This window comes from Emydura macquarii, unplaced genomic scaffold (genome assembly GCF_026122565.2).
Source record: "Emydura macquarii macquarii isolate MOO-44397 ecotype Brisbane River unplaced genomic scaffold, CSIRO-AGI_Emac_v2 contig_3220, whole genome shotgun sequence".
Lineage (NCBI taxonomy): Eukaryota > Metazoa > Chordata > Testudines > Chelidae > Emydura > Emydura macquarii.
Genome location: NW_027133357.1, coordinates 7,643,424 through 7,656,469, shown reverse-complemented (window position 1 = coordinate 7,656,469; position 13,046 = coordinate 7,643,424). Strand labels below are relative to the sequence as shown.

The following is a 13,046-nucleotide window of genomic DNA, read 5'->3' as shown; positions in this document are numbered from 1 at the left end:
CCTTGAGCTGCGGGGGGCTGCTGATCACAGGCCAACAGCAATATCAAAGCTGGGAGCTGCGTGTCTCATGCTCCCCAGTGATGCTATGCTGCACACGCCTCCCTCTTGCCCATTCATCCCCCTTTGGCCTCTCTCTCTCCGGTCTTCCTGTCCCTGTCAGTTCCATTCCCTGCTCTCCCCTTCCACATGCTCTGGATTTTCCTTCTCCTCCCATCACACACATGGTACAAATGAGGCAGTATCCTCAGCTGCTGTCAAGTCAGCCTAGCTCAATTGGCTTACTGGAACCAGCTAAGGATCTGGCCCACAGTCACCCGAGCTCCGACTTGCAATAGAATTGCCCTGTTGTAATATGACTCAGACGGCAAGTGATAGGAGAGCCCTGCTTTGCAGGATCTTGGATTTTACTTCAGAGGGGTGACGTTTGTCATCTCCTTTATTGCTCCATTACTTAAAGTCTCTCTAGGGGCAGGCGAATCAGGTCAGGAATAAATAAATCACCTTGCCTCGCTCTGATTTTCACCGAATTGCTGTTTGACCCCCTCCACATTTCCTTTCGTCTAGGGCGGTGTGGCCCAATGAATACGACACAGGTCTTTAGAAACTTGGTTTCTGTTCCCAGGTCTGTTGCTGGCCTGCTGCACGACCTTGGGCAAGTCCTTTCATCTCTCTGTGCCTCAGTTTCTGTAAATCAGAGGTAGGGATACTGACCTCCTTTGTAAAGCATTTCTAAGAGCCATTGATGAAAAATGCTATGTCAGAGCTAAATATTAATATTAGAGTCCTCAAAAGCCTTTACAGACATGAATTAGCTTCCACTCTCCATCCACAGGAAGTCAGTATAATTATTTTTACAGATGGGGAAACTGAGGCACAGAGAGGGGAAGCAGTTGCTCAAGATCACATGGGAGAGTCTATGGCAGTTCCAGGAATAGTTTAGTAGATTACAGAAGCCAAAAGGGACCATTGTGATCATCTAGTCTGATCTCCTGCATAACACAGGCCAGAGAACCTCTATGAATTAATTCCTGAGTGAACTAGAACAGATCTTTTAGGAAAATATCCACTTGATTTGAAAATTGCCAGTGGTGGATTCTCCATCATAACCCTTGGTAAGTTGTTTAAAAAAAGGGTCAGGCTCCTAAGTGCTGTGCTCTAACCAGCAGGGCATTCTTCCTGTAGAAGCCCCCGTAAATCTCCCCCAGGGTCATATGTATGTGCAGATAACAATATTTCGTTTCTCTCAACTTCCTCAACAACTTCCGCACCGTCCCTTATGTTTGAATGTCTCTGCATGCTATGCCAAGCACCCTCCCTGTCTTCAAAGGCATTTAAAACTCACTTCTTCCAGGAGGCCTTGCTATAATAACCCACCAGGGTCTGGATGGTTGATCTCTCTACACTTTCCAAGACACACACAGTTTTGGAAAAGGTGGTTCATCTGGGGCACTATGGGTCAATTTCACATTATGGGCTAGATTTTCACATAAATTAGGTGTACGATCACATGGCAAAATGCATGCCTAACCTACAGGTGTGATTACCATATACACAAATCAGATAATTGCGTGTGCAGGGTGACATTTGAGAGCGCAGCCTCATTAACTGTGCAAGCAAATTAGCTGTGAATTACGAGCATGCAATACATGCCTAAATTGTTTGAAAATCTGGCCCTGGACCATTTAGGTCGGATTCAGCATGCATACTCCTTGGTGTAAAGGCAATGTTTCTATCCATGATGGAACCAACTTGTTTCTGAACTAAACCAACAAAGCATCTGAGTTTCTTTCATCACAACTACCTATCTAGCTGGAGATGGACTAGGGATCTCTACTCCTTGCTCCTCTGCATGATGGGATGAAGACATGGGTACTTCTGCAAAGAATAAACTGTCAAGAGTTTTGGCATTCTCTGCCGAAGAAGGAAAGTATAAAATTGGAACAGTCTTAGCCAGAAAGCGCTCTCATTCTTTCATCTCAGTGTCAGTGGTGGAGTTTCTCAAACTGCTCTAGCACGTATAAAGAAGCCCAATAACTGGTTAACTCTTTGCTAGAGATGGGAACCAATTGACCCTTTGGATTCAGATGTACCCAAAATTCAAGTTGGTCGAAACATTTCAAATTTAGAAATGGAGACAATTTCTTTCTTTTTTTTTCTTTTTACACAAACATTTTGGCAAAAATTCTTCCCCCTCTTTCAACAGTCTCTACCCAAAACATTGGAGAAGCTCAGGATTCATACCAGTACTTCAGATGGTGCCTCTCTGCAACCAGTCAAACCAAAACCAGAGAGCCAAACGCTGCTGAGCTCCTGAGACAGTTTCAGTATTGGTGCCTTGGGCCCATTCCCACTTGCAATCTGCTTGTGAGGTCGGTTAAGCATTAGACCCATTGTACTGATGGAGAAACTGAGGAGCGGAGAGGCGAAATCTGACCGAAGGCCGTGTAGCAAGCCAGAGGCAGAGAAGGGAACAGAACCCAAGAGTACTGACTCACCAACCCCCTTGCTCTAACCACTAGGTGGCACCCCTCTCTGGCTCCTCTTCCTTCCTTACTTCATTAGCTGAGCAAAACATCCTCTTGCAATAGGAAAATGCCCCGGTATCCTCTCCTCCTGGCTTCATCAACTGAGGGTGGTGGTACGCGGAGGAGGATGGCGCCTTCCTTTGAATAAAGATGCTTTCCCTTTCTTTACCCATCTGCCCCCACACACAGCAGTCATTCTGCCCTAACACCTGACTGAGCCTGCTTTGGTATTCACTGCAGCTGGCACCTGTTCCACTATCCAGTACCTCCTCCCCTGGGCTGAACAAAGTGGGGAGGCAGGCACATGGCTGGGGAGACCAGCTGATGCGCTGTTTGTAAAACAGAAGTCTTTCAGACACAAATAGACACACACATGCACATTGCATCTCAGTCCCAACTCCCACACCATTCCCTTCAGTGCAGAAAGGAGGGTGGGGGGGGGAGGGAAGAAAACCCGTCAGTTTCTTCTGATGTCTTTGCTAAAAATCCCGGCTACAAAGAGATCTAATTGCAAATGAACTAATTAAGTAAACCTCTGACGAAGCGTGAAAACAATTTGTTTGACCCTGACGCTTGCGGAGGGCTCTTAGACAGTGGAGTTAATCAGTCAGTGACAGAGCCCACAAGCAGTGTCAGCAGGCGCCGCACTGCCATCTGTTTCTTTCTCTTCTCTCTTGCGCGCTCTCGCTCTCTCTCTCTCTCTTTTTTTTTTCCTTACAGAGGGTGAGCTGCTAACTTTCCTTGTTTGTCTTCTCTGCCTCCCCCACCCCTGCCCAAATCCTGTGATTTCTCTACGTCTCTTTCAGTCTCTTCTCCTCTAGCACATGCTCTCTCCCCATCCCTCTCACATGCTCCTGTGTGTACAGCTTAATCCCCTTGTTTTGGGATGGGGGGAGGCCCAATTTGGCTATTAAATTTAATCTACAGTCCACCCGCTGGCTGAATTTAGGGGTTTCCAACTCCAAGACACAGGGAGTGCTATCTTCCCTATTGTACAGATGGCGAACCTGGGCACAGAGGGACAAAGGCCAAGATGTCCTCAAAAGTGACTAGTGATTTTGGGGGCTTCACTCCGAGACCCCTCAAAGAGGCCTGACTTTCAGCCAGTGCTGAGCACCCAGCCCTCTGGAATTCAAACCTCGACAAGGCGGTAAGTTGGGTGACCCAAAAAAAAATATCACTGGCCACTTGTGGAAAATCATAGCCAGAGATTTTAAAGTCACAGCTGCAGTCTCTGAAGAGACAATGAGCTCAGCATAACCACAGACGCTTAGAACTTGTGGCTTTTCTGACCTACCTCTACTGCCCTCAGCCCAGGGTACAGGTGCGAGGATCAACCCTTCCCCATCCTGCCCAAAGCAGTACTGACGTACAGGATGCTAGCCAAGGCTAGGGTCTGGATGGCTCCCGAGCACAGGGCAACTTGCAATCCACCCTATCAGCTCCACAGCCTGGCTGGGAGTCAGGAACGAAAGGAGCGTGCTGAAAAGACACAGCAGGAGGGCGACCTACTTGACAAACTGTCCCAAGTCCTCACAGAGGGTTTCGCAACCAGGCCACTTGCATTCTCCGTGTCCGTACAGAGGGTGGGAGCCGGGGTTCTCTTCGTGAGAAGAGCTGCTGAGAGAACAAGAGCCAGAGTTAGACGGGGGAGAAGGAATAAACCATTGCACTGGGGATCTTAAATAGGACATGCTGGCTACTGCAATGCCAAAGACGATTCCAGAGCAGGACCACCCCAAAGTATTAATGCATCTCCTAGCACCTTTCATCCAAGCCTCTCAGATGCATCATTCAAGCCTGATGAGGCTGGTGAGCATTATCACAGCTCATTTTCCAGGTGGGTAAGCAGAGACGCATAAAGGTTAAGTGACCTGCCTACGCAGCCACAGAGCTGGGGAAAGAGCCCAACTCCCTCAAGTCCTTATCCACTGGACAACACTGCTCGTGCTCCCCCATGACAAACAATGGATCCATTAGCCATCTATCCTTTCCGTAGTTCTACGGGACAAAACAAAAGGCTGGCCCAGCTTGGTTCTACCTGTCCCTCCTTGGCGTGAGCATGGTGCTCTGTCCATTCGGGAGAGAGTGATGGGAAATGGGGGGCGAGACCTTGGCGGCCGAAAACGAGGTAGAGTTGGAAGTGTTGGTGGTGAGGTCGAGGCCCTCTTGCTTGATGCTGTCTTCTACGGGCTGGGTAGCAGTGACCTCTTTCCAGAGCTGCTGCAGGTCTGAGGGGCACACAGCTAGAGGCGAAACGGGGTCAAGGGAGAGAAAAGTCAAAACACACACGGAGACAAAGGTGAAGATATAGATGGGAGAACCACCGCTGCCCAGCAGTGACCTGTGCTGAGAAGAACCCAAGATCTCACCCGTGAAGGGCGGCTTTTAGTTTAATCAAGGGTGGGTGAAGAATGCCAGCCTGACAGCTCTGGAGACCTGAACACTAGCTAGCCACGAAGCAAGCAGCAGCAGCCGCTGCTTCCCCTCTTGCTGCCTCACCTACAGCCACGGAAAATTTGGTGGGTCTGGTTTGCAGGCCTGTGGGGGAACCTTCCTTTCAGGCTTGGAGCCACAAGTCACCTGGACTCCCCCTGCCCTCCAAGATTTGTTCTGAGTGTCAGGGTCCAAGGAATCAGTGGAAGCAGCCCAGTTTCAACCCGGCATTCTGTCCCACCTGCCAGATCCGCACACTTTCAACAGGCAGCTGTAAATACAGACACCCGAGTCCTTGGGAGCTGGCCCCAGGCTGATTTCAGAAGGATCATGAAGCTCACAGAATGAACAGGGAGGAGTTTCCAAGGAGAGTCCTGACTGTATCTGAGGGAAGTCGTGCCTTTCTCTGGCCTCTGCCCTTCACCAGAAGGGCCACCCCTCCATAGGCTGACAGGGTATTCATTCTCCACGCATAACACATCTGCCTTCTGGGCATGCATCCCTTGTTCCGGACTTCTGCCTGTACCACCAGCCCCGCACAGGAGTCCCTGTCTGCAAGGCCATTCAACAACAGGAATCACATGTGTAAGCTTTGGGCCCAATCCTGTTCCCACTAATGTCAAAAAGCAAAACTCACACAGTTTCCTCCACTGGCAGCAGGACAGTGTAGCAGGACTGAACTTACAAAAATTAACCTCAACTGCTCCTAGGCCATTTTACTGCTATCTACTCCAAGACTCACTGCTCCAGCTCCTGTATAGCCCATGGTCGTGCAGGAAAGAGATGGACTTAAGTAGGCCTAAAGGGCACTGAAAACACCCACCACTACTAAAAGCGTAAGAGCTTGGAGGCTGAGTCTGTAGCTGCTCTGCATGGGTAACGCTCACCAGGCCGACTGCAGCAGAGAGATCAGGTTTTAAAGCAGAGAGCATACAGCAAGGAGGTTTGCCATGCGCTTTACCTTGTGGAAGGGTTTGCAGGGGAACGGTGCCTTGTCCCGGCTGAAGGCTGACCAGCCCTTGGCGTTGAAGGTTTAACAAGTGCTGCTGTTGCAGCTGCTGCATCTGCAGTAGCTGCTGCTGGAACGCCAGCTGTTTATTCCCTAATGGCTGCTAGGAGACAAAAGGAGGAAAAAAAAAAAATCAAAACATTTTCAACACTGCAGCCGAGGCCTTGCAGGGAATAAGAGCCTCACAGAGCAGCACAGAGTGCTGGATCCCGGCATCAGCCCAACGCCTGGTCAGCACTGACCTCTTTCCTAAATCGCTGGTCCTCCGTAGCTGCTCAGCACCTAGCCCAGACAGACTCTTTGATCTATCGGAAGAGGAGGAGAAGGAAGAGGGGAAAAAAAAAAAAAAAAAAGAAAAAGAGGGAGGAGAGAGTGTGCGTGTTTGCTTAGAGCACTGAGAGAGCCAGCTCCATCTGTTCGATGTGTGTTTCCAACGTCTGTGCATTGGGATCACGCAGGGCGATAAAGAACACCACAGCTGCTTTGTGCTACTACTCAGTGCCTGTCTGAGGCTCTACAAACATTTTACCCACATGAGCCCGTTGAGCTGCCTGCCAAGAAGGCAAAGTGATCATTAATCCTATCCTACAAACAGGGAAGTAAGACAGGGGTTCCAAGCAGCGTTCCCCGGGGCTAGGAAGAGGCCATGATGGGTAAAGAACAGCCCCCCTTTACAGATAGCTAATTATTTGGTAAAAAGAATGAGCACAAGCCCTGTCAGGTCAGGAAAAAGAACAGTTACTTACCTTGTAACTGTTGTTCTTCGAGATGTGTTGCTCATGTCCATTCCCAATGTAGGTGTGTGCATGCGTCACATGCACCGGTGCCGGAAAACTTTTTCCCCTAGTGGTTTTGATGTTGATGCCCTGATCTCCAACACTCGCCGGGTGGACATGATAGCAACCAGGAAGGCGACTTTCCAGGACAGGTACGTGAGGGAGCATGAGGCCATGAATTCAAAAGGTGGCCCAGTGAGCCTGGATAGGACTCAGTTCAAATCCACTGAGGAGAAGGATCTCTTATCAGAAGGAAAAGTCTTTCCAGTCCCTTAAGAAACCTAGTCATCATTTCATGTGAAAAGACTGTTCTACCTTCCACCAAAGGATGGAAAGCAGATATGGCCGCCAGATGGACCTTGACTGATGAGAAGGCCAATCCCTCTGGTTTCAGATGGAGCAGATACTCCAAGATTGTCGGGATCTACACCTCTGTTGGGGACATGCCACGTTCAGTCGATGGCTTCCTGCTTTCCAGGAGCACGCGCTGAACTTGGATTGAGCAGGCTCGCTCTTCCTGGCTCAGCCATGGAGCATCCAAGCCATCAGATGGAGGGAGGCCAGCTCCAGGTGGAGCAGGCGACCTTGATCTTGGGACAGAAGGTCTGGGCGCAGTGGCAGGGTCCAATGCCTGGGTCCTGCCAGCTCTACAAGCAGCCCGAATCAATGTTGTTGCGGCCACGTTGATGCTACAAGGATGACCTGTGCCTTCTCTCTCTTCACTTTCAGGAGGACCTTGTGGATCAGAGGTATCAGCGGGAAGGTGCACAGGAGGCTCCCCTACCAGGAGAGGAGAAAGGCATCGGTGATGGAGACCACACTGAGGCCCTGACAGGAACAGAAGCGACAGCACTTCCTGTTGGAAAAGAGGTCCACTTGGGGATTGTCCCACCTTTGGAAGATCGAGCCTACCTCCGGATGGAGGGACTACTAGTGGCGAGAGCAGAAAGACCCGCTGAGATAGTCTCCCAGGGGTCAACAACTCTTTGGCAGACTAACTGCTATTGGGTGAATATTGTGACTGATGCAAAAAAGTCCCAGAAGTGCATGGCCTCTTCACATAGGGCAGGGGATTGGGGCCCCCTTGCCTGTTGATATAATACACGGAGACCGTATTGCCCATGAGAATCTTGTTGGCAAGATGTGGTTGAAAAACTGCACAGGCTAGAAGAATTGCCCTGCGTTCTTTGATATTGATGTGTAACCCCAGTTCCCCTGAGGCCCATGTGCCCTGAGTCTTAAGGGAACCAATGGGAGCTCCCCATCCCAGGTCCGAGGCATCGGAAAATCAGCGTTACCGATGGCTGGGATGCTTTGTAGGGCATTCTCAAGAGGACATGACCCGAACTCGATCACCATACCAAGGAGGTAAGTATTTTTGGAGGGACCGTGAATATCCTGACCATGAAACACTCTCCAAGGTGATCCCCAGACCGCAGTTCACGCTGGGGCTTGAAGTGCCTCTTAGAAGAGGGTAGTGTATAAAGGCGGAGGGACCTCAACGTAGCCCTTGAATCCTTCATGCCATGCAGCCTGGAGTCCGTCTGCTCTCTGACAGGAGACCCCAGGATTGTAGCCATGACACCTGCCTCATCAATGTTGCAGAGTCCACTGCGTCGGAAGCTGCTTGCAGAGATGCCCTGGCTACCGATCTCCCCTCTTTAAGATAGTCTTGAACTCCTGTTTGGAGGAGGGGGGCAATGAGTCTGCAAACTTGTCCAGCGACTGCCAGATATTAAAGTGATATCTACCAAGCAGTACCTGTTGGTTGGCCACTTGCAGCTGCACGCTGGCCTTGGAATAAATTTTTCGACCGAACAAGTCGAGTCTCTTGGCGCTTTATGTATAGGGGTCGAGCTGACTTTCTCCTATCTGTCCCTTTCGTTGGTGGCCGTGAGCACCAGGGATCCCGGCGCAGGGTGGGTATAAAGATATTCAAACCCCTTTGATGGTACAGAATATTTTCTTTCTGCCTTCTTAGATGTGGGGGGCAGGGAGGCTGGGGTTTGCTAAAGCCTTGGCCAGTTTAACAACCCCCCTCATGGACTGGGAGGGCCACTCTTCTAGGAGCCACCAAAGCCAATACTCCAAATAGCTTGTGCAGCTCCTCTATTTTGAGGCCCAAGTTAGAGGTGACCCTTTTCAATAAGTTCTGCTGCACCTTAAAATCGTCCATCGGCACCGCAGATGAGGGTCCCATGACTGCCTTGTCTGGTGACAATGAAGAAGAGGCCGGTATCTGAGCTGTGGGAAGGGCCTCTGCTGTGGGCGGGGTGGAACCCCCCACGCCTGAAACACGCGAACCTTTGTGGTCTGAGTCCATGTCCAGGTCCAGTGCCGCGCTCTGAGGAATGGAAGACTGCGGTACCGATGTTCCTCTCATGGAACAGGCCTGTGGAATCCCAGAGGGAAACCCCCACCAGTAAGGCCACGGTCCAGGCCATTGACCTTGTGGCCACGCTCCCACTGGTGGCACCGTGGGGAAACTGGGCATTGGAGCTGGGGCTTGTCTAGCATGGACAACTTCCTTGCTGTCCGAGGATGAGGTGCCACTATCCGACAGCCAGGGTGGTGCCGTCTCCAAATACCTCACGGTGTCATGCGAAGCGTGTTGTTGATGCTCCAGTGAATGGTATGAGGAGCCTGAATGGTGAGTGTGATGGGACTGGCTCTTGTCCTTGGGCTTCATACGAAGCACAGGGTTTAAACCCCAGGGAACGGGCACGTCCCGACCCTGGGATTCTAACAACTAACAAACTAGAGCTAACTGTAACCAAACAAGTAACTATATACACTAAAACGATGAATAAACCACTAGGATTAACAAAGGAAACTTGTGAAGTCAAGAGATGTTCCACCATCATCACTGGCGGCAAGAAGGAACTGAGAGGGAGGGGGAGCCGGTGGCACCTATATGTGGGCGCATGTGCACGCCGCTGCAGGGGGTGCTAGAATCGGCTTGCACGGGTACCACTAGGGGAAAACGTTTTCCGGCACCAGTGCATGTGGCGTGCACACACACCTAAATTGGGAATGGCCATGAGCAAGCACTCAGAAAAGGAACAGGGTATTTGTTGGAGAATTTGTACAGAACCTGGCTCAATGGGGCCCCATTCTGGCTGGGGCCTATGCACTACCATAGAGATAATGCATAAGAACTTGCCCACAAGGAAATTTCCACCTAATCTCCCTGTGGTTAACAGTTGTTTTATTATGCCCTGTAACAGGACAGTTTGTATTCCTTGCTAAACTGATTTCTCCCCCTCCTCTTTATTTTGAGTATTTACTGCTGTAACTCTGGGTAGTCTTGCTGTTCACATAAGTGTTTAACCTTTTCTTGAACCTTGCTCAGCTCACTGGCCTCAATGATCATTAGTGGCAACGAGTTCCTCAGGCTCCAGGTGTAATTACATGCCCTTTGCTCGGTTTTCAAACTTGCCACCTCTCCGTTTCAAACGTTCCCGTGTTCTTGACTGATGAGACAGAGGAAATGGACATTCCCGATCTCCCTTCTCTAGGTCACCCATTCATTCTGTGTGCTACTGTTTGCACTGCAGCAGTGCCTAGAGCCCCAGTCCTGGACAAGGACCCCCCAGAACAAAGACTGTTTATATCCTCTGTAAAGCAGGCAATTGCTGCTGTTCAGATCGGAGTGTTTCCAAGCACCTAGCCACGCTCATCGCCAGTCTTTGACCGCCCCACTCCCCAGCCTTTCATTTTACATCACAGAGAAGGGACCTAGGCCCCTAATTCCCAGCCCACGGGTGCAGAAGCCAACACAAGAAAGATAAGACAGTGGCATGGAAGACCGCAGACTGTGCCGCTCAGATAAGACATACACCCCCATCAACTGACTACACTCTCACTGGTATAACCGGCTCTAAACCTGTTCGGCTGGAACCATGTCTGGAGAGGTGGCAAGGAACAAGAAACAGATGAGACTTAACTGGAGGGGGAGAGGTTTGAACGTTGGGGGGGAGGGCAGCTGCTGCTTTTTGGCAAGGTGGGAGAGAGGAAGCCTGTCAGTACCTGCCCATTCTCATCATGGCAGTGGTGTGTAATCCTTCGAATCCTGGATTCCCTGATGATATCTGTAAGGATACTTCAACCTGTTGCCAGCAGACAGGCAGGCCAATATCAGGTGTTAAGGAGGCGGGACTCTATGAAGTCAGGGAAAGCTGGGAAACTTCCAGTTCCTACTTCAGGCATCGTCTCTCATCTCAGACACACATTAAGCTAGGACAGGGACCTCTTGGAGAAGTAAAAAGCCCACAAGGCCTTGTCGTCGCTGCACAGTTCATTCGAGTGTTGCCCCTAACGTGAGTCCACACACAGATACCTCGCACTTTTCACCTACGTTGGCTGGCCCGTTGAAAAAGGCTTTTTTTATGGTCGATGTTCTCACTTAGGTTTTAAGCGCTCTGAGGGCGGGGACCATCTCTTTGTTCTGCGTTTGTATAGCACCCAGCACAAGCGTGCCCGAGTCCTAAGTGCTGAGGTAATACGGATAATAAACTATTATCATCATAATGTTGGGTGAGTGTTCACAGCTTGGAGCCATCATGGAACAGTCATCCATCCCTGCCTCGTATGGAGCACGAAAAACTGGTCTGGATAAAATAAGACCCAGGCTGAACCTCTGCCCATGAAAGCTGAACTCAACCCTGAGCTTTTAATCAGGAGCCAAGATGTGTGAGAAATCTGGGGAGGGGAATGATAGACTGTCCCTGGAAAATTCTCAGCAGGCCCAAGAGGTTTGGACCATTTTGGACAAGGCTGGGCTGAATACAGATGCGTCTGACCACAAGCAGGAAGGTGGTTAAACAGCAAAGTTGGGAACCAAGAGACCTGGGCTCTGTCACCAACTCACCATATCTCTCTGGACCAGAAACTCACTTCACTGTGCCTCAGTTTCCCCATCTGAAATGGGGATAATGATGATGACTCACCTCAGTGCTGGGCTGTGAGGGTTAATCATCAGCGTCTGTAAAGCAAGGTCAGCTCATGGGTTCCCTTGAAGGAGAGGAGGGTATTTAGACCTTTGGTTCTCAAATGCTGAGCCAGAGATGGACGAGACCCCGTCTTGAACATCTCCTGGCCACGATAGTTCCCAAAGGAGAAAATTGGCAAGGCTTTATCCCCCCCAATTCCTGGGGCTCTCTGTGACAAAGGTGCCACAGACTACAGTGATCTCCCTTTGGAGAAGAGAAACCCTTCATCTTCTGACGCCTGGCAGAGAGCACATGCTAGGGTAGCCAGCGCACTCTAAGGCAAAGCTAGTAATGTTGGGGGCGAGAGAGACTCCTAGCCCTGGGACCAGAGAGGCCTGTCTTCACAGCACTTTGGTGGGGAAAAGTTGTGAGGAGAGTGGATCACTGAGGGCTCCAGAGGAGGGCAGAAGTCCCACGCATTGGTTACCAGGCACTCATTTGTGTTGGGAAAGGTTTTATGGGGGTGTGAGACGCACACACAAAGGCCTGGAGAGGAGGGTGGGGGAGCCTCGCCCTCGCCTTTGTTACCAACAGCAGCCAGAGTTTACTTTCTCCCCTCCCAATGGGCCTTTCGGCAAAAACGCAGGTTCCTGCCTGTCACATCAGGCCGGCTGAACACTGCCTCATTCACTCAACTTCCAGGCTGTAAAACAGAAGGAAATTGGGAGCGGATTAAGTCATTAGGATCCCCGGGGCACACCACTTTCACCTCATAACTCAACGGGGTTCTTGATCTTTTCCATCTACCTGCTCCAGAGTCCTAGGAGCCCCGGCGGTGGCAGCTGCAGCAGCTCCGCCACCTCCTACCCCGCTAGAGTGCACACGCAGGCAAGAGAGCGCCAGCAGCAAAGACGAGTGCAGAGTACCAGCAGGGTGAGACCACCTCTCTGCGGCAGGGGATCTCAAAGCACTTCAGACTCTACAACCCTGTGCAAGGCATGGAGGACCAGACCCATTTTACAGATGGCTACACAGAGAAGTGACTTGCTCAAGAGAAGATCACAAATGGAGCTGGGAGCAGAACCCCGGAGTCCTGCCTCCCTGTCTCCTGCTCTGAAAACCACAGCTGCACTGAATAAATACTAGCCTTCACCCTTTGAGAAAGGCGTCACAGCCTTTTTCGTGGCCGTTCACACTGAGCTCCAAGTTCGAATTTAATCATCACGCAGCTGAGCTTGGGGGTCAAAAAAAATCACAGGATCTTTTTCTGGCTTCAATGCCATTCAAAATGAATAATCCCATAGGGCTTTGGGCCACATCTGTCCCAAAATGCTTTGAGAGTCTTGGATGGTTTTAGGGTTTCTAACAG

The 13,046-nt window shown here is 50.5% G+C and overlaps 1 protein-coding gene across 7 annotated transcripts in view; it reads right to left on the bottom strand.

Moving 5' to 3' along the window:
* FOXP4 (forkhead box P4) overlaps positions 1–13,046 on the bottom strand; it is a 136,087-nt gene that overhangs the window by 35,183 nt on the left and 87,858 nt on the right. For 4 of the 7 annotated variants that reach the window (XM_067531804.1, XM_067531810.1, XM_067531806.1 and 1 more), the window contains exons 6-8: positions 5,923–6,073; positions 4,567–4,771; positions 4,038–4,145 (exon numbers count right to left, since the gene is read on the bottom strand). In XM_067531804.1, coding sequence (XP_067387905.1) covers positions 4,038–4,145; positions 4,567–4,771; positions 5,923–6,073 — 464 coding nt within the window. The remainder of the gene's footprint in view (positions 1–4,037; positions 4,146–4,566; positions 4,772–5,922; positions 6,074–13,046) is intronic. The other 3 variants (XM_067531807.1, XM_067531808.1, XM_067531809.1) reach the window with 3 other exon arrangements.